The 24700-nt window shown below is 41.6% G+C and overlaps 1 protein-coding gene across 16 annotated transcripts in view; it reads right to left on the reverse strand.

Moving 5' to 3' along the window:
- The window catches only part of LOC127043791 (CLIP-associating protein 2-like), a 197330-nt gene that overhangs the window by 18311 nt on the left and 154319 nt on the right, over positions 1 to 24700 (reverse strand). For 6 of the 16 annotated variants that reach the window (XM_050937913.1, XM_050937899.1, XM_050937907.1 and 3 more), the window contains 4 exons: positions 24109 to 24132; positions 15297 to 15314; positions 13170 to 13271; positions 13012 to 13038 (listed from right to left, as the gene is read on the reverse strand). The exons of 1 other annotated variant lie outside the window; for it this stretch is intronic. In XM_050937913.1, coding sequence (XP_050793870.1) covers positions 13012 to 13038; positions 13170 to 13271; positions 15297 to 15314; positions 24109 to 24132 — 171 coding nt within the window. The remainder of the gene's footprint in view (positions 1 to 13011; positions 13039 to 13169; positions 13272 to 15296; positions 15315 to 24108; positions 24133 to 24700) is intronic. 9 more of the 16 variants (XM_050937903.1, XM_050937910.1, XM_050937906.1 and 6 more) reach the window with 5 other exon arrangements.

Below are 24700 nucleotides of genomic sequence, written 5' to 3' on the forward strand. Positions count from 1 at the left end.
GGTTCGAATACAGACCCTCCATGTGTCCTTCCATCATGTAAGGTAGTCCAACATCTTCTAAGGCATTGTGATATGTTAGGAAAGGCTGTGTCAGTTTGGAATAGACGCTGTCCTTATCCATGTACAGAAGCAACCTGAGGTGCATCCTCACATGGGGTGTCACATACCTGGAGGCGGACACGTGGCTTAAGACCTACAGACAAATTCTCACTGTTGTTTGTGGGCTACACTGCAATGTTGAGATTTGGTTGGACAGGGTGAAAAATCTCTCCTCAGTATTTAGGCTCTTGCTGTTGTGAAGTCCAGAGTAACTCCTATAAAGTCTCCTCTCTGTACTGCAGATAGAGTATATTTTTTTGTGGTTGATGCAGAATCCCAAAGATGGGAATAGTGTTTAATAGTCTGGACATTGCTGTCTGAACTTCTGCCCACCAACTCTTGGACTTCCTCTAGTGGGATCAGAAGTGAATCTACTAGCCTTTTCATGAGATCCTGGAAAGTCAAAATCATCAGCATAGGAGAGCAGTGGTGACAATAGCATTTGGAGATGAAGAGGTGAGATCTCAGCCTGAGACTCTTGCTCCTCCTGTACACTGTTTTATTGTCCAGGGCTGTAAACAAATCAGCAACAGTGACTGAGGCAGTCTGCAACATAGAACCTAACCTAATGTACTGGGACTTGGAGGGGGAGAAGCATCCACCTCCAGAGCTAGGGCAAGTTCTAGTAACAGGAGCTTAAATCTAGTCCTAGTCTAGTCTCCCTGTTCTCTTGGATCTGCCTTTGAAATCCAGACAGACCTTGCATTTAGAAGGGTTGTGACTTGTGAAAGTCCCCCCAAACACCGCAGGCCGCTGGAGTGTCCATCAATATGGGGAAAGGGCTTATGGCAAGTCTCAACCCCTGCCTCCAACCAACACAATAGCTGCTATGCAAAATAAAGGTAACAATGAAAATAGATAAACTAAAAGAAATTACTAAAACAAATAAATGAAGTAAAGAATTCACAAAGTGAAGGTGGGAAGCTGAATACAGCAGAGTCTTTCGAGCCACAAGTGGCTAAAAAGGAACTTTGTGGTGACAGACTTGCAACTCCTTATGTTTCCCTTTTCAAAGCACAAGGCACCTCTCTGCATATGCCCACGGACATGCCTCAGTCTTCGATTGAGGGCGCACAGGCATATGCACATCCTATGGTGGGGCACCCATAGGGAATATATAGTAGAAAAACAACTGTGTGTTCATTTTGTAAATTAATTATATGAGACTGTTGGTCACATATTGCTATTTTCTGAACCACCATTAGTTAAACCAAATAGTTAATTTAGTTCTGTAACATGCCTGGACTGATCACCTTGGTTTTCACAACACAACAAATAACTATTGTATTTTCTAAACAAGTAAAAGATGAAGTAGGCCCTGGTATTTCTTCAAATCCCACTCTCCTAACACTGACTGTAGACAACGGAAAGACTCCCACTGACTTCCATGGAAGTTATTCTAAAAATTTAATAAGAAAGCTTTTTTAAAACTACAGTTTTCAACCTCTGGAACACATTATGAAAAAACACACCTGATCAAGATGTTAAAATTCTTTGTTAAAGTGTCTTAGCAAATTTTATTCATAAAAATTATACATTTATTAGAAATTTGATCTTTGATTTCAGCATATTGCATCCATTGGAAGAAATTGGTCACTTTTACCTATGAAGTTTCAGCTGTGGATATCTTACATTTTAATACCTAACAAATGGTCCACTCATATCCCTTACTGATACTCTAATTAAAACTGTATTTTACAGCAATAATCAGTTTAATTATATGTCATCACTGCCAAATGCAGAATAAAAACAATTTCACCTAAAAATCTTAATTAAAAAGCAAAGCTACTTTTAACCAAAATCAGCTCAGTGAAATGAAGCCTTTAATAATTTTGCTAGCCCTATTTAAAAGAAGAAAAACAGTGTAAGCATAGCAACGCTAAAGATGTCTATTAGCTTTAGTAAGTTTAATAGTACTCTTACATTACAAGAACTACCAGTATCAACCAAAAAGCAAAGATGCTATAACAATAAAAAGTCCACAGGCATATTTTTGGACCACAAGATGATTAAAGCTTGATAGCAAGAAATGACTGAAAAAAATGTGGGGGGGAGGGAAGGGGAGGAAGTCGGGAAATTGAAAACAATGTACCATGCATACATAAACTATATGATTTGTTGGTTGAACACTTGAAATGATTATTTAGCAAATTGCCCTTTGCTATCTATGGGCCTATTCAGCAAAAATGAAATATGCAATATTGTGCAGCATGGAAGTCATGAACCTAGTTTCTGTTACGGAGATGAAAAGCAGACATTTCTACCAGTTTTGTGAGAATTAAGAGCTTATGCAGAGCCTCTGCATATCACTGAGCCCATCCCAATTGATTCAGAAAGACCTGGCAGAATACAGAAAAACTGTCCCCTGTACTAGAGAATTTCCAGCAGATTCCCTGAAGAAGCTTGCAAAACCTGATAATCCTTTACCCTTCCCCTTCGCTAAATGCAAAAAGTGTGCTTGATCAACAAAGTTACATACATCACTCTGCTTTTATAAAAGTTTGTTACATCTGGCTGACCACTACTGTGGGGTACACTGGACTCATTGAACATGTTCAGCGAAGTCTCGTATCTTCAGAACTGTTCACCTTACACACAGTAGCATGAGCAGTTGCAGGTCTAAGCAATTAGTGCTATTTTGATAGTGGAAGAAAAAAAAATACAAAGAAGAAATGTTTTTTCCTTCTAAGAATTACATTAAACTAAGCAGTTGTAGGACCATGGAAAGTGAGCTGGAATTTCTGCTGAATAGGGTCCTATGTTAGGTATATGTAGACAAATGATCAAACAACAATGCACACACAAATTCTGAGAGTCTTACCACCAATGGGGTTAGCAGACTGTGATCCTGAACAAGTGTAAAAGGCAGGATTAGGGTAAAGGTTTATAATCCATGAAGAGGGAGGGAGCAGAGCAGATTAAAAATGGATGGCAAATGGAAACAAGAAAGCTTTAGTCAGTTCACACAGGAGAAAAAAGCCACAAAAGTCAAGCGAAAAGCAATGCATTTTAGTAGCTTCCACAACTAAAGAACTAGGATCAGATGCTTATGTACAAATCAGATGAAGCAAAGCTGCAAAAGCAAATTACAAGTTTCCATCTTTCTACTGTATAATACTAAAGAATTACATTATTTTCAATTAAATATGAACTCAACTTTCAGAATATTTTCAAGTAATATAAGACTGCAAAACAAAGATTTAAAAGCTGAAGAAAGCAATTTTCATGAAAGGCCACAAACATTTTCTTATTCAAGACAAAAACAATGATGGAAAATTTGGCTGGGAGTGAGGTGGGTGATCAAAACAGCTTCAAAAGGGGAAGCACAGGTAATTGGAACATATTTGTAATCTGACAAGACACTTTCAGATAATAATTATAAAATGAGCCAAAATTTTTAGACTTAATTAAATTGTGTCACACTTTCTATTATTTCCTTTATTATAATCCATCTAAGGGAAAAGCAAAATTATTTTTTTTCAATCAGAAAATGTATTCTTTTTCTCTAATAGAGATAAACATAGTCACACTATGCAATCCCTAATAAATTAGCCGGAACCAAACTGAAAACAAAAGTAGCAACTTTTCTATTCGTGACTTAACTGCAATACAGATCTGTATAAATGTATTTAATACGACTGTCTATTTACAAATAGCTCTGAGGTTGGGAGCAAGAGGAAAGTTCCTCCAAAATCCCCAGTTATAATTGTGTATTTTTTCCCCACCACAAAACTACCCAACCTTGCGAGTATCAGTCAAATATCCTAGCCTTTAAATATATACCCTAGAAACTTGAAGTACAGCTCTAGCCCTAAATCAGCACAATGGTTTTGGTTTCAAAAGAACTTATACAGGCAGTATGAGACAATAATATCTTGTTATACAATGACTTTTTTTTTTTTTAAATATGGAGACTTGTTCTAAGACAACAGAAGGGGAACGCTGTACTACAATTATTTGTAAGAGGTGGGAAACTAAGTCTAATATGTAACCCATTATAAAATGGTCTGACTAATCTGCAACTTTTCACTCATAGTTTCATGTCAATAATTCTCATTTAAATTAGAATTTTAGAAAAATTATGCCACAAAATGTCAGGCACACTTGTGCTTCAGTTGCCCATCTCCTGTCCACTTTTATTTATACTAGAGTTGGAAAAAGGTTCAGAAAAGGACAACAAAAATGATTAGGGGTCTGGAACTGCTTGCTTATGAGAAGATTAATACAACTGGGATTTTCCAGCTTGGAAAAGAGACGACTAAGGGGGAGATATGATAGAGGTCTATAAATCATGACAGGTGTGGAGAAAGTAAATAAGTATTATTTACTCTTTCTCATAACACAAGAATTAGCAGTCACCAAATTAAATTAATAGGCAGCAGGTTTAAAACAAACAAAAGGGAGTATTTCTTCACACAACACACAGTCAATCTGTGGAACTCTGCCAGAGAATGTTGTGAAGGCCAAGACTATAAAAGAACTAGATACATTCAAAAAAAGAACTAGATAAATTCCTGGAGGATAGGTCCATCAGTGGCTATTAGCCAGGATGGGCAGGCATGGTGTCCCTAGCCTCTGTTTGCCAGAAGTTGAGAATGAACGACAGGGGATGGATCACTTGATGATCATCTGTTCTGTTCATCCCCTCTGGAGCACCTGGCATTGGCCTCTGTCGGAAGACAGGATACTGGGCTGGATGGACCTTTGGTCTGACCCAGTATAGCTGTTATTAAGTTATGTTTATCTGCTCTATTAGTCCTCTTTTACATTGTCTAGGAATTCTTATTTGTCACACTCCTGAGATTTGTAAGCAATGAGCTCTGCTGAAAGATTCAGCTCTGAGTGTGGGTAGGGCTGCCAGTTAGGAAGCGGTGGGGGGGATTTATTTTTCCATACTAACATATGTAAAGCCATCCAGTTATTTCAGAAGAACATCAGGGAGTTCTACCCACCTCATCCCTTCGGGCTCTGATCCAGACAGAAAGTAAGTTCTTTTGCAAACCACCACAATTACCAGTAAAATGCAATTTAAAAGCTTAAGTTTACATTTTATTGAATGTGAAGAATTAATTAACTAAAACTCAATTAGAATACAAACCTCTTAACACTGACCACCTCTGCAGAAACTGAATATCCATCAATGATTTAGGCATAACCCTTTTTTGCCATTTATTTTGAGTAATTTCCCATCAAAATTTCTTGATTAATAAGCTCTTTTATGGATATAATGCGTATGTCTGTTGGTCTTTAGATTTTGTAAAAGCTTGTTTTCACAGAACCTGCAAATTCTGGGCCAAGTTTGACCAGCGTCCCTTTGAAAATGAAAAGGTCTTCAGGAAATTGTTACTGAAAAATTAATGCAAACTTATAGTAAGGAAGATTTTATAACCAAATGTATTTGTTGACTTTTAATTTCTGGTATTCCATGACTATCTAAAAAAGGTATGTTATGGACTAATGACCTTTTTAAGTTATTACACTTTCTGTGCACTTTAAAGCATCATTCTACTCTGAAAAGTGGTTAAAATTATATTGGGTGTGTCATATCTCTCACTGGTTTCATAACAAACTTGCTAACTTTACAAACAAACTACTGATTTCTTGTACCTGACAGTATTTGTTTGTGCTGGCCTGGTAACTGCACAGGAATTAGCCATATACAAGTGCAGGTGAATGTTTGAAAATGAGACCCCAAATCGCTGATTTTAAAAAAATGTTTTGTACAAAAGTGCATACTGAGTGGAATGGGATAGCATTTTTTTAAAATCAAAACTGATAATGTGTTAAAAAAAAAAAAAAGCCAAAACCCCACTATTTAATGACCACTTATATTTACGTTTGGCAGAATCTGATTTTTTTTTTTTAAATAATTTTCACGGATATCATGGTTTATTTTTAAGCACCATTTTTATCAATTTATGTCTTCATGGTTAAGCATAATTATGGGTTTCAAGCATTTTTTTATTTTTATCAATTTTAAATGTTTACAGTTGTGGGAAATTAGGGGGGGGATGTCAGCAATTAGGGGTCAGACAATAATTTAACTAAAACAGATGCTGAGATTCAAAAAAAGATGGTTACTTACCTTAACTGTTGTTATCTTCGAGATGTGTGTACCCTATCTGTATTCCTCTGAGGGTTTTGCATGTGCACTATGTGTCTGGAGTTGGATAATTTGAAAGTAGTGTCCATTGGTCCGCGCATGGGCCCTGGTTCACCTCATGGTTTCATATGAGGTGATAAAGGGCAAGGCGGACCAACAGCATCTCCACTTCCTTCTCCACCACGAATCCAACAGATGCATAGCAGAAGGGAAGGAGGGTGGGAAGTGGAATACAGATAGGGATCATACACCTCTAAGAACCTCCAGTTACAGGTAAGTAATCTCCTCTTCTTCAAGTGATGGTCCCTATTGTACTCAACTGAGGGTGATTAATAAGGAGTACCTAAGTTGGAGGAGTGTGCAAGGCTGGAGATGGAACTGTTGAGCAGAGGATTGCCATGCTGAAGGAGGCATCTGCTGTCATGGCCTGTACCAAGGCATAGTGTGTAGCAAAGGTGTGCACTGAACTCCACATGACCACCCCACAGATATCCTGGAGCAGCATGTCATGGAGGAAGGCTGTGGTCAAAGCCTGAGCTCTCGTGGAATGATCCTGCATCCCAGTGGGCAGGAGGAGGCCAGAGAGTTGATAGCAAAATGTAATGCAACATAAAATCCACTTGGAGATTCTCTAGGTGGAGACTGTCTGACCCTGAGGTTTTCTGCTACTGTCACCAACGGTCTGGGGGACTTCCTGATGAGGCCTATCTTCTACAGGTAGAAGACCAAGGCCCATCAGATGTCTAGGGAGTAGAGTCATCATTCCTCTGCAAATGTGCCTGGCTTCAGGAAGAAAACAGGTAAGTGAATGGATTAAATGTGAAACTAGGAGGAGGCCGTTGGTAGAAATTTGGGATGCAGGCACAGGGAGACTCCATCTTTATGGAAAATCATGAAAGGGGGTTCCACCATCTTGGAACCAAGTTCACTGACCCTTCTTGCAGAAGTGATAGCAACAAGAAAGGTAACTTTCATTGAAAGGAGGAACATGGAGCATGATGCCAACAGTTCAAAGGGTGGCTTCGTTAGTACAAATAGAACTAGGTTAAGATCCCACTTGGGAGCAAAGGGTTTGATGGGAGGGAAGGTTCTGATAAGCCCCTTCTAGAACCTAACAGCTAACGGGTGTGTAAAGATGGAGTGCCCTTCCATGGGGAGGTGGAAGGCGTTAATCGAAGCTAGGTGGACTTCCAGAGAGATGAGGGTGAGACCTGATGCCTTCAAGGACAGGGGGTAGTCCAGGAGGAAGGGGATCCCCACCAATTTTGGGGAAAGTTCCTTTTGCTAGGCTCAGGAGGCGAAATGTTTCCATTTGGCCCAGTAACAGTGTCTACTGGATTCTTTCCTGCTGCTAGAGAGGATGTTTTGCATGTCTGCGGAACAGGCCCATTCTAGAGAAGATGCCCATCCAAATACCATGCTCTGAGGTAAAGTGCCTATAGATTGGGACATCTGATCTAGCTGTTGTAGTGGATCAGCAGATTGTGAACTGTGGGGATAGAAATTGATGGACGGGTGGTTGGGAAACTAGAACTGTCTGGGCCAGCAGGGGGCTATCAGAACAACTGTTGCTCTGTCTAGTCTGATCTTGTGGAATACTTATGGTTGGAGGTGAGGCACAGTTATTTTGGTCTGAGCAGGACAGTATGAGAGTATCGCTCTGAGAGTGGTGTCTGAGATCTCCCCAGAGCAATACATGTTGCATTTGCTGTTTATGTGAGAGGTGAAGAGGTCTCTGTTCGGCACCCCCATCAGTAGAAGATGTAGTGAGTTATGCAGTCGTGGAGTTCCCACTTGTGATCGATTGCAAACTGCCTGATAATTGAGTCCACAATCACATTCTGTGTCCCTGGGAGAGAAGCTGCAGACAAGTGGGTGATGCACCAATTCCAGAGGTTGACTGCTTTTACACACAGAACAGTTGACTTTTGCCCCCGTTTGTTGATGTGGAAAACAGTGGTGGTATTGTCCAACATGGTAAGAACATGATGGAAACAGATGAATAAGTTGGAGGAGTGTGCAAGATGAATAGGAGAAAGGCTTTTCTTACATGCTTTCCTTACAGCCCAGACTTCCAGGATGTTGATGTGCATCCTTGATTCCTGAGTAGTCCATGTTCCTTGTGTCATGTGATCATCCATGTGTATTCCCCAGTCTTTAAGGGATGCATCGGTGATGACTGTCTTGTCCGGAAGGAGGAGAACAGCTATTTAGACATGACGTGGGTCTGTCCACCACTGGAGGGCTGAGAGTACCCTGCAGGGACTGTGAACACGAGGTCCATGGCATGATGGCTGGGTGAGTAAACAGTCTGAAGCCACATCTAGAGGCAGCGACGGTGGAGTTGAGCAAAGGCAGTGACATATGCACATGAAGTCATGTGGCCAAGGAAAGACAAACAAGTCCTGGCAGGGACATAAGGATTGTTATCAATGCAAGTTATTAGTTCTCTCAGTGTATGGAACCTGTCCCTTGATAGGTAGGCCAGTGCTATGACTGAGTTGATGGTGGCCCCTATAAAACCTGTGGATTGTGTGGGGTCCAAGGTTGATTTTTCAACATTGATACTGATCCCAAGGGACAAAAGAAGGCTGAGCAACACGGATGTTGAAACTTAGGCTTTGTGTCTGGACTCAGCAGCCAGGAGCCAGTTGTCAAGATATGGGAACCAGGACTCCATGACATCTGATATAGGTAGGGTGACCAGATGTTCCAATTTTACAGCGACAGTCCCAATTTTTTGGGTCTTTTTCTTCTATAGGTTCCTATTACCCCCCACACTCATCCCGATTTTTCACTTGCTGTGTGGTCACCCTAGATGTAGGCCACCATGACTGCAAAAACCTTGATGAAGACACTGGGAGCAGTAGTTAGTCCAGAAGGGAGAACCCTGTTTTGGAAATGGAGCAGATCGTGAACATCAGGAATCATCTGTGGGCTGGATGGATGTCTATGTGGGAGCGTCTTGCATATTGAGAGCTCACATGCCTTTTTCTAGTGATGGGAAGTTGCTGCTAGTGTGACCATATGAAACTTGGGCTTGCAAATGAAGCGACTGAAAAGCCGGAGGTCTAGAACTAGTCTCCATCTGCCTTTCTTCTTGGGTATCTGGAAGTAAACTTAATAGAATCTGGTCACGTGATATTCCCAGGAAACACCATCTATCACTTCCCATTGTAGTAAGGAGTTCACTTCCTCGGCGAGGATGCTGTCATGATGGCAGTCCCCGAGGAGGGATCAGGGGGCTGTGAAGGAGATAGTTTGATGAATTCGATCATACAGCAATGGTGGATGATATTTAGCACAAATGTGTCCGTTATTGAACTCCAAGCCTGGAAAAAAAGAGTGCCTCTGAAGGGGGTAAGATGGTTGTATGGCAGTAGGCAAGATGGCTGATGGCTCTCAAGAATGTCTTACAAATACTTTTTAGCTGGGGATTGCATCTGTAAGGAGGAAGCCTGTGAAAGTGGTCCTGGAGGGTGGGATCTCTGTCTTTTGTCTTTTCTGTGGAGGTGCACAAGGTCTCTGGTGGAAAAACTGGGAGGATCTGTAGCATTGTGTGCATGGCAGGCAGTGGAGCTTAGACTTCGGAGCAGGCATAAAAATACCCAGTGAACATGGGGCAGTTCTTGAGTCTTTGAGAGTATGAAGGGAATCATCAATCTTTTGACTAAAAAGATGGGATTCATCAAAAGGGAAGTCTTCTATAGTGTTCTGTACCCCCTGAGGAAAAACCACGATCCCCTCCACATGACTATGCTTGCAGCCATAGTCCTGGAAGAAGTATCTGCCACATCCACCACTGATTGGAGCACTGTTTTTGCCACCAGCTTCCCTTCTTCTATGATCACCTGGAAATGAGCCCAGTCTTGCGGAGGATGTTTGTCAGAAAACTCCTTCAGTTTGTTATAATTCAGGAAAACATATTTGGCTAGTAATACCTGATAGTTCAAAATCCTGAATTGGAGACTGACCAAGGAAAAGACCTTATGGCCCAAAAGGTATAACTGCTTGCCCTCTCTGATGGATGATGTGGAAGGTGTGTGCTGTTGCCTGGATTGTTCAGTTGCTGCCTGACCCACAAGTGGGTTTGGGGGATGTGTGAGAAAAGAAACTAAGACCCCTTAGCTGGAACATATCATTGCTTTTCCCTTGGAGGTAGGTGTGCATGTGGCCGTCGTGTGGCATACCATCCTAGCTGGTTTAAGGATGGCATAATTGATAGGTAGCGCGACACTAGTTGGTGCAGATGAATGGAGGGTATCCAGGAGTTTATGCTGTGTATCCCGGATTTCCTCTACGGGGATGTAAAGCTCCCCCACTACTCTATGCAGGAGACCCTAGAATTAGCTAAAGGCAAGGAGCACGTTGAAGTCACTGCCTTGTCTGGGGAAGAGGAAGGGAATCTCTCTGGTTCCAGTAGCACTATTGGAACTAGGCTAAAGGGCTTCTCTTCCAGGACTGTATCTGAGCTTCTGCTCAACGGCCCCTTTAATGGGGAGACAGATGAAGTCTGCCTTGCAGACCAGGTGAGTTCTGAGAGGGAAGTATTGGGACCATGGCCCACAATAAGGCCAGTATGCTCAATCTGGAGGGAGCTGAGGCAGATCCCCTTGCATGGGGAACCAGTGGGTCCATAGTGGTTGCATCGTATGGTATTGCATGATCCAGATGGCCTTCTAGAACACCCGTACTGTTATAGGGGATTGATGGTCCCTTTCCATCATTCAACTCTTCCGAAGATGAGAAGGTGGACTACAGTTCCTTCGGTGGTATCATCAGAGTACAGCAGAAGCATATAGACCATTAGAGCAGGAGGTGAGGGGTGGCATGTCATGAGGGGGAGAAAGTCTCCCAAGAGGTCGAGGATCCCAACATGCAAGACAATCTTGGTTGCTCTAAAATGAAGGTGTCCTGGGGCTCCGGTGCTTTTCCAAATCTTCCTGATGTTAGGGGTAAGTGGTGGTAGAGTAGTGGACTTCCCTGGATCGCACGAGTCCCACACTTTATGGGGTGTCAATGTTGACAGTACCTGCAGTTTGGTACCTGGGACCACCACATCCCCTCGCTTGTGGGACTTCTTTTCGTGTTTATGCACTTTAGAGTGCGCTCCCTCTTCGTGACTCAAACTCATGGAAGCAGTATCTCCTTTCTTTGTTTTCAAGGAAGACTTAATACCACGCTTATGGGAATGCTTCCTTACCTCCAGACTAGTCCCCGGTGTGGGTTCAACAGTGGTGGTACCGCCAGTGCTGGATCCAGACTCAGTGGCAGGAGATGCATACCTAGCTGTTTCAGAACGATGTACTGGGGTGGAGTGGTGTGGATTCCCCTGGCCGGGGTCCAAGCAAGTCCTCATGGAGACTTTTATACGGTACTTCCGGAGGCAAAGGCCCCAACCTTTTCGGGTGTAACTGCGGAAAGACTGGCAAATATTGCACCATGATGTAATGTGGGTTTCTCCCAAGTAGTAGAGGCAGCACTAGTGTTTGTCGCTGACTGAGAAATAACACAGGCAGGAGGCACAGAATTTGAAGCTCAGAGTCTTAGGCATTGTACCTGTGTGAGAGTACAGGGAAAAGCAGGAGGGAGGGTAGGGACCCCCCAAAAGAAACTATCTATCCTAATCACTAACATTACGATAAACTATGATAAGACAGCTAAAAACCCTATAAATTGTAAAATTCTAAAACTATGTACAACCATGTTTTTAAAGGTGCTTCAGAGACAAGGACACTGAAAGTTCCGATCTGGACCAGGTGGTGTTGAGAAGGAACTGAGGACGCGGTTGTGCCACCTCGTTTTTTCTCACCTCAGATGAAACCATGAGGCAAACAAGGGCTCACACATGGACTAGTGGACGCTATTTTCAAATTCTGTAGCTCTGGATGCATGGTGTGCATGTGTAAACCCTCGGTGGACTACAACAGAGAACATCACTCGAAGAAGTTAAAGGTTTATAACAGTTAAAAAAAAAACCTGTCAACATCACGTCAAAATATGCAAAGTAAATACTCTTAAATCAAACTAATAAATTCTCAAACATAATTTTTCTTACGGTGTCTGTCTATAAGTTTTAATTATCAGTGGAAATATTTTTTCACTGGTTTATATGTGTACAGTAAAATAGGCGTTTACTGATAAATACCTAAATCTTCCAAGCCTACATATATTATCATTTCAAAATTTTAAAAATCATTTAAAGCCTAGATAACACAAATCACTTTTAAACATTGTATATTTAAAATAACCACCACCTTAGCTCCAAGATTAAACTATTTCTATTGCTGCTGAGGTAGAAAAAAGTCCCAGTGAAAAACCCTCAGTGAAGAATTTAAAAAGGAACATTAAATGCAAAACAAAAGGAAATTTGAGGACTAAAGATACTGGTGATATGCAGGAAACTAGAGCGCACTCAGGTGGCAATGGCAGTGTCTACTTTATAGTGAAAGGCAGAGGGGAAAACACAATTACTGAATTATAGACTACCATTAACTAAAGAACAAGAGGATTTGGGTACTGAAGAACTAGGATTTCATGTCATCTATAAGTACAAAAAGACACCACCCACTTTACCTAATTTCTGATATTACATTTCTAAGTATTCTAGCTAGTTAGTACAGAAGGTTTTGTCGGGGGTTTATAAGACTACAAAATGGCTTTAGTGGCAGATTTAATTTCCTGTTATACAACCTATTTTAAGGGGTGAACTAGCCCTAATTTTTCTCCGAAAAGTATCACAACACAATTATCAAAGATTTCAAAAGCATGCAAATACTACTGACCCAAAGCACCGAAAAAAAAAATACCTTCATTTTTGTCTGGCGATGATGAACCTAAGGCACAGAACAACAACTCAGTATGCGGCTTATGTTTTTTAAATTAGCTTTGACCATTGCCATTGGTCAACGAATGTATGCTAAGCATATGGCCTACCAAGTATTACTGATACATGAGCAATACATACGCTGAGATTGAGAGACAACTTTCGTTCGACTACGTCCTCTAGAATCTGTCTTTGAATTTCCAATTCCAACAGACGGTGTTGAAAGCTTTGTTCGTATACGACCTATAAAGTAAAAATGACATTAAGAAAAAATAGTCTTCATTATGAATAGAGATGTCATAGTGTTAACGAATGTTTTATTATGTTACTACAGTTGAAAACTGAAGATTTACATACCGGAAAACTCAATCATCCAAACCTCACTTGAAAAAACCCAACTCAGAGTAGAAAATTAAATACCGCGCTAGATTTAACCGCAAGTTAAGAAACACAAACACTTTTCTTTCTGACTGTAGGTACTTCAATAAAGAATTATTTAGAATTTAAACTAGCTTATCTTCATCAACACCAAATTAGATAACTCTAGTTTTCTCCAGAAATATACTTTTATATTTTTAAATGTAAAGCTTATGAAGTAAGAGTCAAGAAAAATATTTTACAATTTAGGAGGAGAGAAGTACCTAATGTAACAAACATACTCTACTCATTACTACTTGAAGGCTGTAATTTTATTAACTTTCCATTTTTGTCCTCCAGGTAACAAAGACAACCCTGGCTCTCTTTTGAACAGGCCACTGAGGATTCTTGCCAACAATTCTGAGGAGCACTGCTCCGTTTTTTTAGAGACCTGCAATCTAATTTCTCTGTACATCAGGATACCACTATATTCATGCCTATGAATGTGGACACAAAAGTAATTCTTTATACTTTAAAGCACTTTCCATACAAGGTTCTCAAAGAACTTTGCAAAGACTAATGAATAGGTCTCAACATCCATGTGAGGTAGAGAAATACTACCCTTGTTTTACGAAAGGAAGAACTGAGACACAGATTTTAAGGACTTGTCTGAAATTACTCAGGAAGTCTATGGCAGAACCCAAATAGAATTCAGCTCTCTCCAGACTGCCAACCGATAAGATCATCTTTTGTGTGACAACATTTCTATTCCTCAACGTTTAGACAATGCAATGAAATTACAAAAGAAGGGAAGATTCCAGCAGTGTGAATGACAGTTAATAGGCAGATTACTCTTAAAAGTGAATAGCCAGAATTCTGCATGCAGGTCCTAAACCAACCTGAGAGCCCCACACAAAAACAATACCTAAAACAGCGAGTTGGACACAATTTTGGAAGGTTGCAAGAAGAAACTGCTTGAGAAGTGACGCTCTAGCACAACAATTAATTCAATTTAGAACTGTGTTAACTTTAATAAAAAAGTTTTGCAGACATATAGGGTCAATCTTTGACCCAGAAGAATTAGGCACACAGGCTCATTATATCTAGTTTCCAGCCCCTTTAGGCTTTCCACAGCAGGATTTCAAGACCAGCCAAGTTAATATTATTCATCCAAGTAGAAGGAACAGTCCACAGAAGAAAGTCTATGGGAAGAGAGCCAGGATACAGAAGGTTATTCACTTAGCTACTAGAAAGCAATGTATTACCATTACTGGTTAAATTGATTGGGACAAACTCTACCCTCTGTCACCACATGCATTGCCAATATTTTTCCCACTAATCGTAATGAGGTTTCAGGGCTCGTAACTGTGTACAGAATATGGCCCAGAGAGTATAGGAATATAGTACGCCACTAATTTGGTTGATGCTGAATTATCACTAAAGGCCTGATTTAATTTCCAATAAAGTAAAAAACAAAATCTGTTTGAATGTTATGAGGCAAGCATACTGACTGATTCTCTGGTGCTAGCTTAGAAAGGTTTTAAAAATACATTTTAAAATGTTCTTCCACATTTCAAATAGATAGTTAATAGCACCTGCTTCCTGAGAGTGTGAGCACATCTGATCAACAGATGAGTTTTTCCTAATTAGTTTATAATGCAAAAGATAAAAACATAATACTCCTGTAATTTTAAAGTAAAATGTTAAGTAATGACATTTTTAATGAAAATCATAAAGCAAAAGAATTAACAAAAATACTACTTCAAAAACCAAATATTAGATGCGAAGCCAAATGGAATGACACCCCCAACCACCACAATGAGCTAATTCTACTTCTAGAACATAGTTTGTATAAATGAAAACACGAAGATGAAGTATTTGCTATTCTAACAAAAGATTAATTTTTCTTACCATCTTCAGAAGCTGTTCCTAAACAGAAAAAATAATAAAACAATGATATTCCAAACAGCACTATTCTTTGATTCAATTCCTTTTAATGAGATACTACTTATATGAAAATAGAGTACCTTGACAAAATATATTTATTATTTAAGAACGGATCTTAACTTCTGCTCTCTTGCATTGCAATTCCATCATTAAACTACAGTTGAAAGCCAAAGGCTACATTGTGAGCTGACTGTAGAAATACATAATGCACTACTGGACCCCAAACTTTCTTTGAAAAACCATGGAATATCAAAGAAAAATGGAAGCTTTAATCACACATATGAGTTTAAGGCAGTTAAGTAGAATGTCAAGAACAGACTTTGATACCAAGCATACTACCACAACCAAATGCTAAGGAAATCAGGTGACAGATGCACATGGTGCACATTTGCATATAGAATTCCAATACAAGCTCCAGGTTGAAATAAGCAATACAGACCCAGTGCATTAAACACTAGGTAGAGAGAAGCTGATGGAAGATGTTAGAAAGGAGAATTCATTCAAAGTTCAAACTGATGCCTTAAAAAATGTATACCCTTTTAGACCAAGTCCTGCTTTAAAAAGTGAGCTGTGAGAAAAACAAGGTTACTGAAAATGGGTCACAGTTGGAGTGTTTATGATAGTTTAATGAGGCAAAGTATACACATGACAGTTTTGACAAAATCTGAGGTAAAACACACATCAGTGTTCTGAAAACCAAAGAGTGGAAAGAGGAGAAAAGCTGTCCAAGCACTGTTTCTCCACCCCCCACTGAGGCTCCCTTGAAACCGTGGTCTGCAGATTCTGGGTGAATATATTCAGGAAGTGACAGGGATTTGTAAAATGTTCCCACTATTGGTTGGTAATTTTTTTCAAATCCAACGCTGTTTCTGAATTCTGAGATGACCGTAGTAATCAAAAGCCATTCAGCATCTTCACCTCATCTAGAGGTTGTGGGAGGTTAACCTCTCTGTAAACCTTGCTATAACTGTGCACACTTTTGCCTCTTCTATTCATGGAATATCAGGGTTGGAAGGGACCTCGGGAGGTCATCTAGTCCAACCCGCTGCTCAAAGCAGGACCAATTCCCAGACAGATTTTTGCCCCAGATCCCTAAGTGGTCCCCTCAAGGACTGAACTCACATTTCCAGACTGAACTACTCTATATGCTTTATTTACAGCAAGATCACCACTGAAGCCTCAGAAGCTCCAGCTAGTGCAGACCGTAACACCTTTTAAAGTGCCACCATATCCTAATAATGACTTTTTAAAAAACGCATTGCGAGAGTGTCTCAGTTTTCCAAATCAAGTTTTTCCAGTTTGCATATAAAATATTTTTTTAAAACTGCTAGTGCTGCAAATTCATCCTGGACTCTTATCAAGTTGTGTTTATTCTATCTTGCACACCATCAGAAGTAACAGAAGTCCTGAAGAGCAAACTATGTCCTGAGATATATCTGCATAGTCCCATTCTCTTCCAGACACCTTTGAAAATCCACTGAAGACCACAGGGTGGCACATGTCTACCTGAGAGCAGAACTTGGCCTGCAGAGCCCATATTACTTGTGATGATGCACAAAATGGAAAAAAAACCCCAAACAAAACAAAACAAAACACAGCTTGACTGCAAAAGTTCAAGGTGAATTTGGGATGCTGCTAATTATAAAAGTGATATGCAACCTAATCAATTTTTGATTTGGAAATCAGAGAAAAGAATACAGAACTGTACATTGCTGTTCGATAGGGCAAATAAATACCTTATGAAATTTGGGCTGCTATAAGCAAAAAGTGACAGTTACTTACCTGTAAACTGGAGTTCAAGAAGGCTCTGCATACTTTCAATTACCACCTTGTGGCAGCAGCCTTTTTTAGCTGTATCAGCTAGAGTGCTCTCGCATTCCCCCGCCACTTGGCATCCCAAAGCACTGTGGGCAAGGCTATAAAGGGGACAGAGCACCCTTTGCTCCTTAGTTCCTTCCACCATACATCCAGAAAACATAATTACAAGAATTCTGACGGAGAGGGGAAAGAGGATGGAAACTGTGAATATGCAGAGCCATCTCAAAGAACTCCAGTGACAGGTAAGTAACCTTCATTTCTTCTTTGAGTGGCTCCGCACATTCCAACTTATAGGATACATTGATAAGCAGTGCTGATACTGACCTGGAGATGGGAACAGAGTCCTAGTTGAATAAAGACTGAAGTATCGCCTTGCCAAACCCAGCATGCGCTCTAGAAACTAAATTCAGAGGACAATGCTGGGTGAAGGTGTGTAAAATATCTGGGTTGCAGCTCTGAAGAGCTCAGCAACTGGCACTAGCCTCAGACATGCAAAGGAAGTAGCCACAGCTCTAGTAGAATGTGATCTGATTGAAGCAGGCACAGGAACTCTCACAAGCATATAACTCAAAGTTACAGAAGCTTGATCCACTGTGAAACAGTCTGGGAAGAACTCGTAATGCCTCATATTATTCTTGGCATATGAGAACAACAGGCTAGAAGTTTTAAATGTGGAAATCAGCTACCACCTTATGTAAGAACTAAGGATCACGTCTGAAGACTACCTTTTCCTTCTGAAACTAAGTAAAAGATGGATCAGTCATGAGTGCATTCAGTTCACTCACTCTACTGGCTGATGTAATGGCAATAATTAAAGCAGTTTTCAGGAATAAATGATGAAATGAACGCTTCAGCTACGGCTCAAACAGGTATTTCATCAAAGTGGTGAAGACCAAACCTTTCATAACCTTTTTACCTGAAGCATGAATCAACAGCAATCTATCATCAAGTTGAATATGATATGTGGAGATGGACGCCAAAGGAACCTTTATTAGGGTGACCAGATGTCCAGATTTTATAGGGACAGTCCTGATTTTTGGGTCTTTTTCTTATATAGACTCCTATAACCCTCCACTCCCATCCTGATTTTTCACATTTGCTGTCTGGTCACCCTAACCTTTATCAATGAATTAGATAGGATCAGGCTTCTTCTGCAGCCACGCCTGAAATACAGACCATTTTGGACAGTCAGTTTCTAGTGGATTGTTTCCTGGATTTAACCACTATATCCTGTACAGATGAAGAACACGACTGCTCAAGTGCAGACAGAGTCAAAGTCCGATCACTCATGCCATCAGATGAAGGGTCTGTAGGTCTGGGTGAAAAATCCTGCTCCCCTTCTCGCACAGATCTGGAGACAGACTTTGCCAGACAGCTGAAGGTCTGAGAACCACTGCAGATGTGGCCACGCCAGGGCAATGAGTATTATTCCTTGCTCTGTCCAGATGTATCTTCCTTGCTACATTTTGCATCAAGGGAAAAGGAGGGATGGCATACATCAAACCCTTCTCTCAGTGCAGAAAAAAAGCGCCCAAGACAGACTATCCCTACTTGCTGTGGAACCGAAAAGATGACACTTTTTATGTTGAATCTTGTCGTGAACAGGTCCACAATTGGTTGCTGCCATCTGGAAAAAACAGTCTGAACTTCAGAGAGGCATTCCTACTGAGGAAATATGCAACTAGTCAGGTCTCGATTTACATGGCATTTTCTTTGAACGGTTTCAGTTATGCACAGTCAAGTAATTGTGACCCTTTATATTTGTACACGGTAAGGATTCTCTTTTACATGGTGGAGCGCTGTCACCAAGATGCACAAATCAGGGGCGTAGCCAGGACCCTACACTTGGTGTAGGTGGGCAATGATAGCGGTTGGGGAGGAAAGGCAGGAGGAATAGGGTGCCTCCCCTCACTCCCTCCAGCCAGCCTCACAAGGGACACAAATACAGACCAGGGTCCCCAGGCGCAGGGACAAGGCACAGGTGTATGCACCACTCCGCCCACCTAGCACTCCCGCTGGGGAGCGGGGTTGGGAACTTGCCCCACTCTGTCTGCCCGGAGCTCCAGCTGGGGAGCAGGTTCAGGGGCCTTACCCCACTCTACCCACCTGGCCTTCCAGCCGGGATGCGAGCAAGCCTCCGTGCCCTGACCCTGCTCCCCGGCAGGAGCATCAGGGGCGGGAGGGGCACGGAGTGGGGCAAGCCCCTGACCCTCAGCAGGAGCCCCAGGAGGGCGGAGCAGAGCGAGCCCCCAACCCCGCTCCCCATCTGCAGCACTGGGAGGAGCAGGGCGAGCCCTGGACCCCGCTCCCCAGCTGGAGCACTGGACGGGCAGGAGGAGTGGGGTGAGCCCTTGACCCACTCTCTCGCAGGAGTGCCAGGCGGTTGGGTAGAGTGGTGCAAGCCCCTGCGCTCCAATCCCCTGCTGCGGGTGCATGCATAGGTGGCCTCTTGCTAGAGTTGTCCATGGCCCCCCGCACAGCTGGCTGGAGGGGGTGAGTGGAGGCGGCCCCAATCCTTCTTGATTCCCCTCTCCCATCCCGTTATTGCCCATCCTCCTGAAGTTAGGGCCCACCCCGCTGCTCCACACTCCCCGGCCTCCCCAGATGAACCCTCAGAGTTCTGACTTCAACAACATGATGATAATGCTGATACTGTGTCAAGTTCATCCTTACCATGAATAAAGGTGAGTACCTGTACTGCAGTAAGTTTGAATGTCATTAATTTTTTTTTTTTAATAAAACTTGTAGAATTATACTGTATTGTATAAATTAGGAAGATCATCTTGTAAGCCTGGAACCTAAACTCATAGACCCTTAGTATCTTTTTTTACATGATTTCTATTTGTATGGAGTTTTTTTAAGAACACAACCACAGTTAAATCGAGGCCTGACTGTACAGTGTCTTCCCCGGCCAAATGTACTGCTACATAAACACCTTGGTGGATGCACCAATTCCATAGCTTTAACACCTATGCAAAAGGGGTGGAGTGAGCACCCACCTGTTTGACGATATAATATACTGCTGACATTTTGTCCACTACTTCTTGTATGACCTTCCCTTGAAAGTGAGGGAGGAACAATCTTAGGGTCAGGTGAACACTTTTTAGTTCCAGTACGTTGATGTGCAACATTCTTTCCTGAGAAGACAAACGTCCTTAAACTATTAAGTGGTTCAAGTGTCCCCTCAACCTTTGGATAATGCATATGAAATCACTGTCTGGGTTGGATCTCAGAGATTGAACTGCACACCTTTGAGCTCATTGGTCCTGTCTGCCTACCAGTCTAGTGAGGTTATTATGTTCTGGGCACCCACCATGAGCAATGTGCAATATCATTTGCATAGATGAATTTATGGGATTATGTGACCATAATGTCGCTGGTATAGAGACTGAACAGTGCAGGTGCTAAAACAGATCCTTGTGGGATGTCACTGTTCAGTCTCTGCGATTTGCTAGCAGATTCACCAACACCAAGTACAGTGAATCTTCTATTACTTGGCATCTTGATGATGACAGTTTGATGATTATCATTTGCTTTCCCATGCCAATTTCAGCCAAAGACCTTTGAGACATACAGAATCATATACAGAAGAAAGGTCAATTGATACTGCCACTGTTTTTAATGTTAACTGCTAGATTTCACAGATTCTAGGTCGCTGGTTAAGACCAGTACCTGGCCCAGTTTCTTGAGGAATTCTGAATATATTCTGTCCATTCCTACTGCTTTCCTGGGCCTAGTACTGAAGAGGCTCTTGTCCGTTTCATCTACTGTTAAGGGGAAAAAAGGAGTGAATGCAACTGGCACTACTTTACTGAGCAGTAAAGTTTTTGTGGACTTGCTGCCTTATGTTTTTATCCACTGGCACACAGGTGCTGGCAAACAACTATGCAGCACTGCACCTGCACTTACTTGAGGTGGTTTGCAAGCTTCTGGAGCTACCCTGCCTAATCTCTCAAATTCATAACTGGGGATGAAGGTGAGATCCAGGAACTGAAGGCACCTGTCTCCCCTCTTGTGTGCCACGCACTTCAAAGCCAGATCCGAGACATGCTCCAGAGGTAGAGGGTGGACTACAGCCGTCACTGTGGCGGAACTCTTCGGAACCAAGGAGGTAGCTGGGGTCAAGACAGGAGCAAGGTCTGCTGTGACACCAAATCCGATGGTCCACATGGGTTAAACCCCCTCACTGCTGTGACGGGGGATGGGGCTGATCTCCACTTAAGAGCCATAACGGTGTTATCTGAAATAAGCATAACCAATAACACTGATGCATGGGAACTGGCACTGCTAACACTGGCAGTCTTGCTCCTATGCTGCTCTTTCCTTGGTGCCACAGCATCTCAGGCTGATGGTCCCTGTTCACAGGTACCACTCATGTCCACCTTGGAGCCAGTTCTGCAGCTGTGGAGGCCCAGTCAGAGTTAGACAATTGTAAGGCATGAGATACTGCACTCGTGAGGGTGGTCAGACTGGTTCTTGACATTTTCTCTATAACCGAGGTGGAGGGATGTGATCACACACAGGCCTTGATTTGGACACGTATGTCCCTGGAGGTTTGAACAGGAGAGGCACAGAAACCAAGTCCAGCCCTGTCAGAGGTTGGTAGTCCCTGGAAGCAAAGTCTAACCTTAAGAGGGTCCACCCTTAAGGGTCTCCTTAAAGCAGAAGTTGGAGACAAATCTCCCCATCCTGGAGGGCTCTGAGGGTGAGGGTCTGGCAAATCAAACACCCAGATGTCAAGAGGCCTCCACATAGACACTTTAGGAACATGTCTTCTCATATCAGGAAGATGGCTGGACAGGAAGCGCATCTCTTAAATCAGGATCCTTTTGCTTCCTCGATTCCCTCAGTTCTGAGGAATGGTGAAGTACCCTAACTGCTAGTAGGTAACCGAAAGCTAATACTAACTTTGAAGAGAAAACTCTTGGCTTCAAGGAACTGGAGGGTTCACATCCATCCTGGCATGTGATTGGAAGGAACAGAGATGAGAAGGGCAATCCAGTCCTTTTATAGCCTCCATCTTTAGTGCATCAGGATGCCAACTGGAGGGGTGAAAGAGCACTCTAGCTCAAGAGTGGCCAACCTGTGGCTCCGGAGCCACATGCAGCTCTTCAGAAGTTAATATGCAACTCCTTGTATAGGCACTGACTCTGGGGCTGGAGATACAGGCGCCAACTTTCCTATGTGCACTGCTCAACCCCTGGTTCTGCCACAGGCCCTGCCCGCACTCCACCCCTTCCCGCCCTCTCACCTGAGCCTACTATTCCCTCGCTCCTCCCCCTCCCACACACCACAAAACAGCTGATCAGACGGTGCGAGGAGGGAGAGGGAAGCACTGATTGGCGAAGCTGAAGATGGGCAGGAGGCACTGGGAGCCGGGGGGTGAGCTGATGGGGGGCTGCTGGCTCTTTGGCGATGCATATTGGTAAATTCTGGCTCCTTCTCCAGCTCAGCTTGGCCACCCCAACTCTAGCTGATACTCCTGCAAGCAGATTCCACCGCAAGGCAACATAAATGGGTGAAACATCCATAAATGGAAATATGCAAAGCCACTTGAAGAAGGTCATTTGTACTCCATGATCTTTACTGGCTTACAATTAGCTGCAAAATGCAATTCACCATGCTGGTTATCCATAATTCTTCAAATGGTTTGGGATTCTGGTATTTTAAAAATCTCTTCTCCTGTGTGCCACCTAACTGCATTTTCAATGGAGACCCTGGTTCTGGAATTCAATCCCTCCTGAGGTCTGCTAGATTCTGATGGCCTTTACGATGTGGTTCAGAATGAGTGCGTATTTAATATGATTATTTGCTCATCTGACTCAATAATGGATGAAAAGATAGGGATACTGATAGGGAATGGTGCCTGCTTTGTTGACAGTAGCTATAGTTCTTCATTCTTCTGAACATCGGGATATAGTTACAATACATGTGACAAACGTTTATACAGATTTCAGCATCTTTCAAACCAACATGGCCAATGGTAATATCCTTGAGCAAATATCAAACTCAGCTATTATGGCAAGGCAGGAAGCAGATAAAGCACTAGTTATAGCTACTTATTGGAAGCATCTAGCAGTAGCATAGTAACAGTTGCTAGAGGAATGCTGCTTCTCAGAAGGCCTTTTCAATTATGACAGGAGATATAGCTGACAACTAGCCAAAGATTGTTTAATATACAGCTAGAACAAATACTAAAATGCTATTTGAGGGAAAGTCTATAAATCTTTAAAACATTCTGTTAAACAAGCTGAGGGCTATGTAATCCACGAATGTAGGCCTACTCAGCAATACTTATCTTTAAAAATTATTAAATTGATTAAAGTTAACAGTGTCTTGTTTAATGTCTCCAAATGTGACTGTTTTAAAATCTAGGTTCTTAGAAGAGCACTTTTTACATAATACATCTAATTTTTAAAAGATCTAAAATATTTTACAATAATTTTCTGTTCCCTTATTGATGTTTATAGAGATCTTCCCACAAAAAAGAAACTGACTGAAAATACAGGAGAAATTGTGAAACTCTTGAACCTCTGAAACACAAGGTACTGCCAAATACACAAACTTTTCACAGTAGCATATACAAAACTTTCAAGATTAAGTTTTCAAGTTGATGATACCCTAGCTGGAAAAGTTGGCGTCTAAATAAAGAAGGACAAAGCTTCTATTTATAATATGATTGGTTATTATGGAAATAACATCAGATTTAAGATAAACGAAGTTTCTTTTAAAGCTGGATGCCTGACATCCATAACATCAAGATATATTGACAAATACAGTAATAATACAAAAGACAACCACTTTAAGACTAAAATTAGTATACAGAGGGGTTAATGAAGACATTTTACATATTGATCAATAGAGGTGTGTAGTACAAACATCAAGTACTTTACATGAAATGTAATTTCAAAGGATGTTTTAATAGGATTAGAAGAGGGCAGACAAAACAAGTTCTTACCATCCATCTTGTCAGAAGTGTCCTCTTTGTTGAAAGAGCAAGCAAAGAAACAGGGAAAACTTAGTGTGTTAGAATAAAGACATTCATAACAGAATCATAAAACATTCATTAAAGAAACTATATTAACAGTAAACACTGAAGACATTTGTAGACCTAATTCATTTGTGTAAACTCTAGAAAAGTTAGTGGTTCCCAACCTAATGTATGCAAAAATATAAGATAGGGTACAAGACCCCCCTCCCCCAAAAGATGGGGAACCTATTTGCATTATCTAGATTTGAGCAAACCCCGGAAGCAAAGGTTATGAACTTTTTCAGGATACATCAATTGCTTGCTGCTCAACAGTCAATGAGAATTCAAATTAACATATATTTATAGCGTTACTGAACCACTATGACCCCACTTCTCAAATTCTCCCACTTAACTTGAAACTTCAGAGGGGGAGAACGTAGAAATTTAAGAAAAAACAAACAGGACAGCACAATAAAGGCAGAAAAAAAGGAAGGGCGACTAGTGCGTACAGCTTGAAGCAATTAAAGATTTTTCTATTCATTTGGCATGGAGTGTGTACTGCAAGAAAAGGAGCACATAG

Source organism: Gopherus flavomarginatus, chromosome 2, assembly GCF_025201925.1.
Source record: "Gopherus flavomarginatus isolate rGopFla2 chromosome 2, rGopFla2.mat.asm, whole genome shotgun sequence".
Taxonomy (NCBI): Eukaryota; Metazoa; Chordata; order Testudines; family Testudinidae; genus Gopherus; species Gopherus flavomarginatus.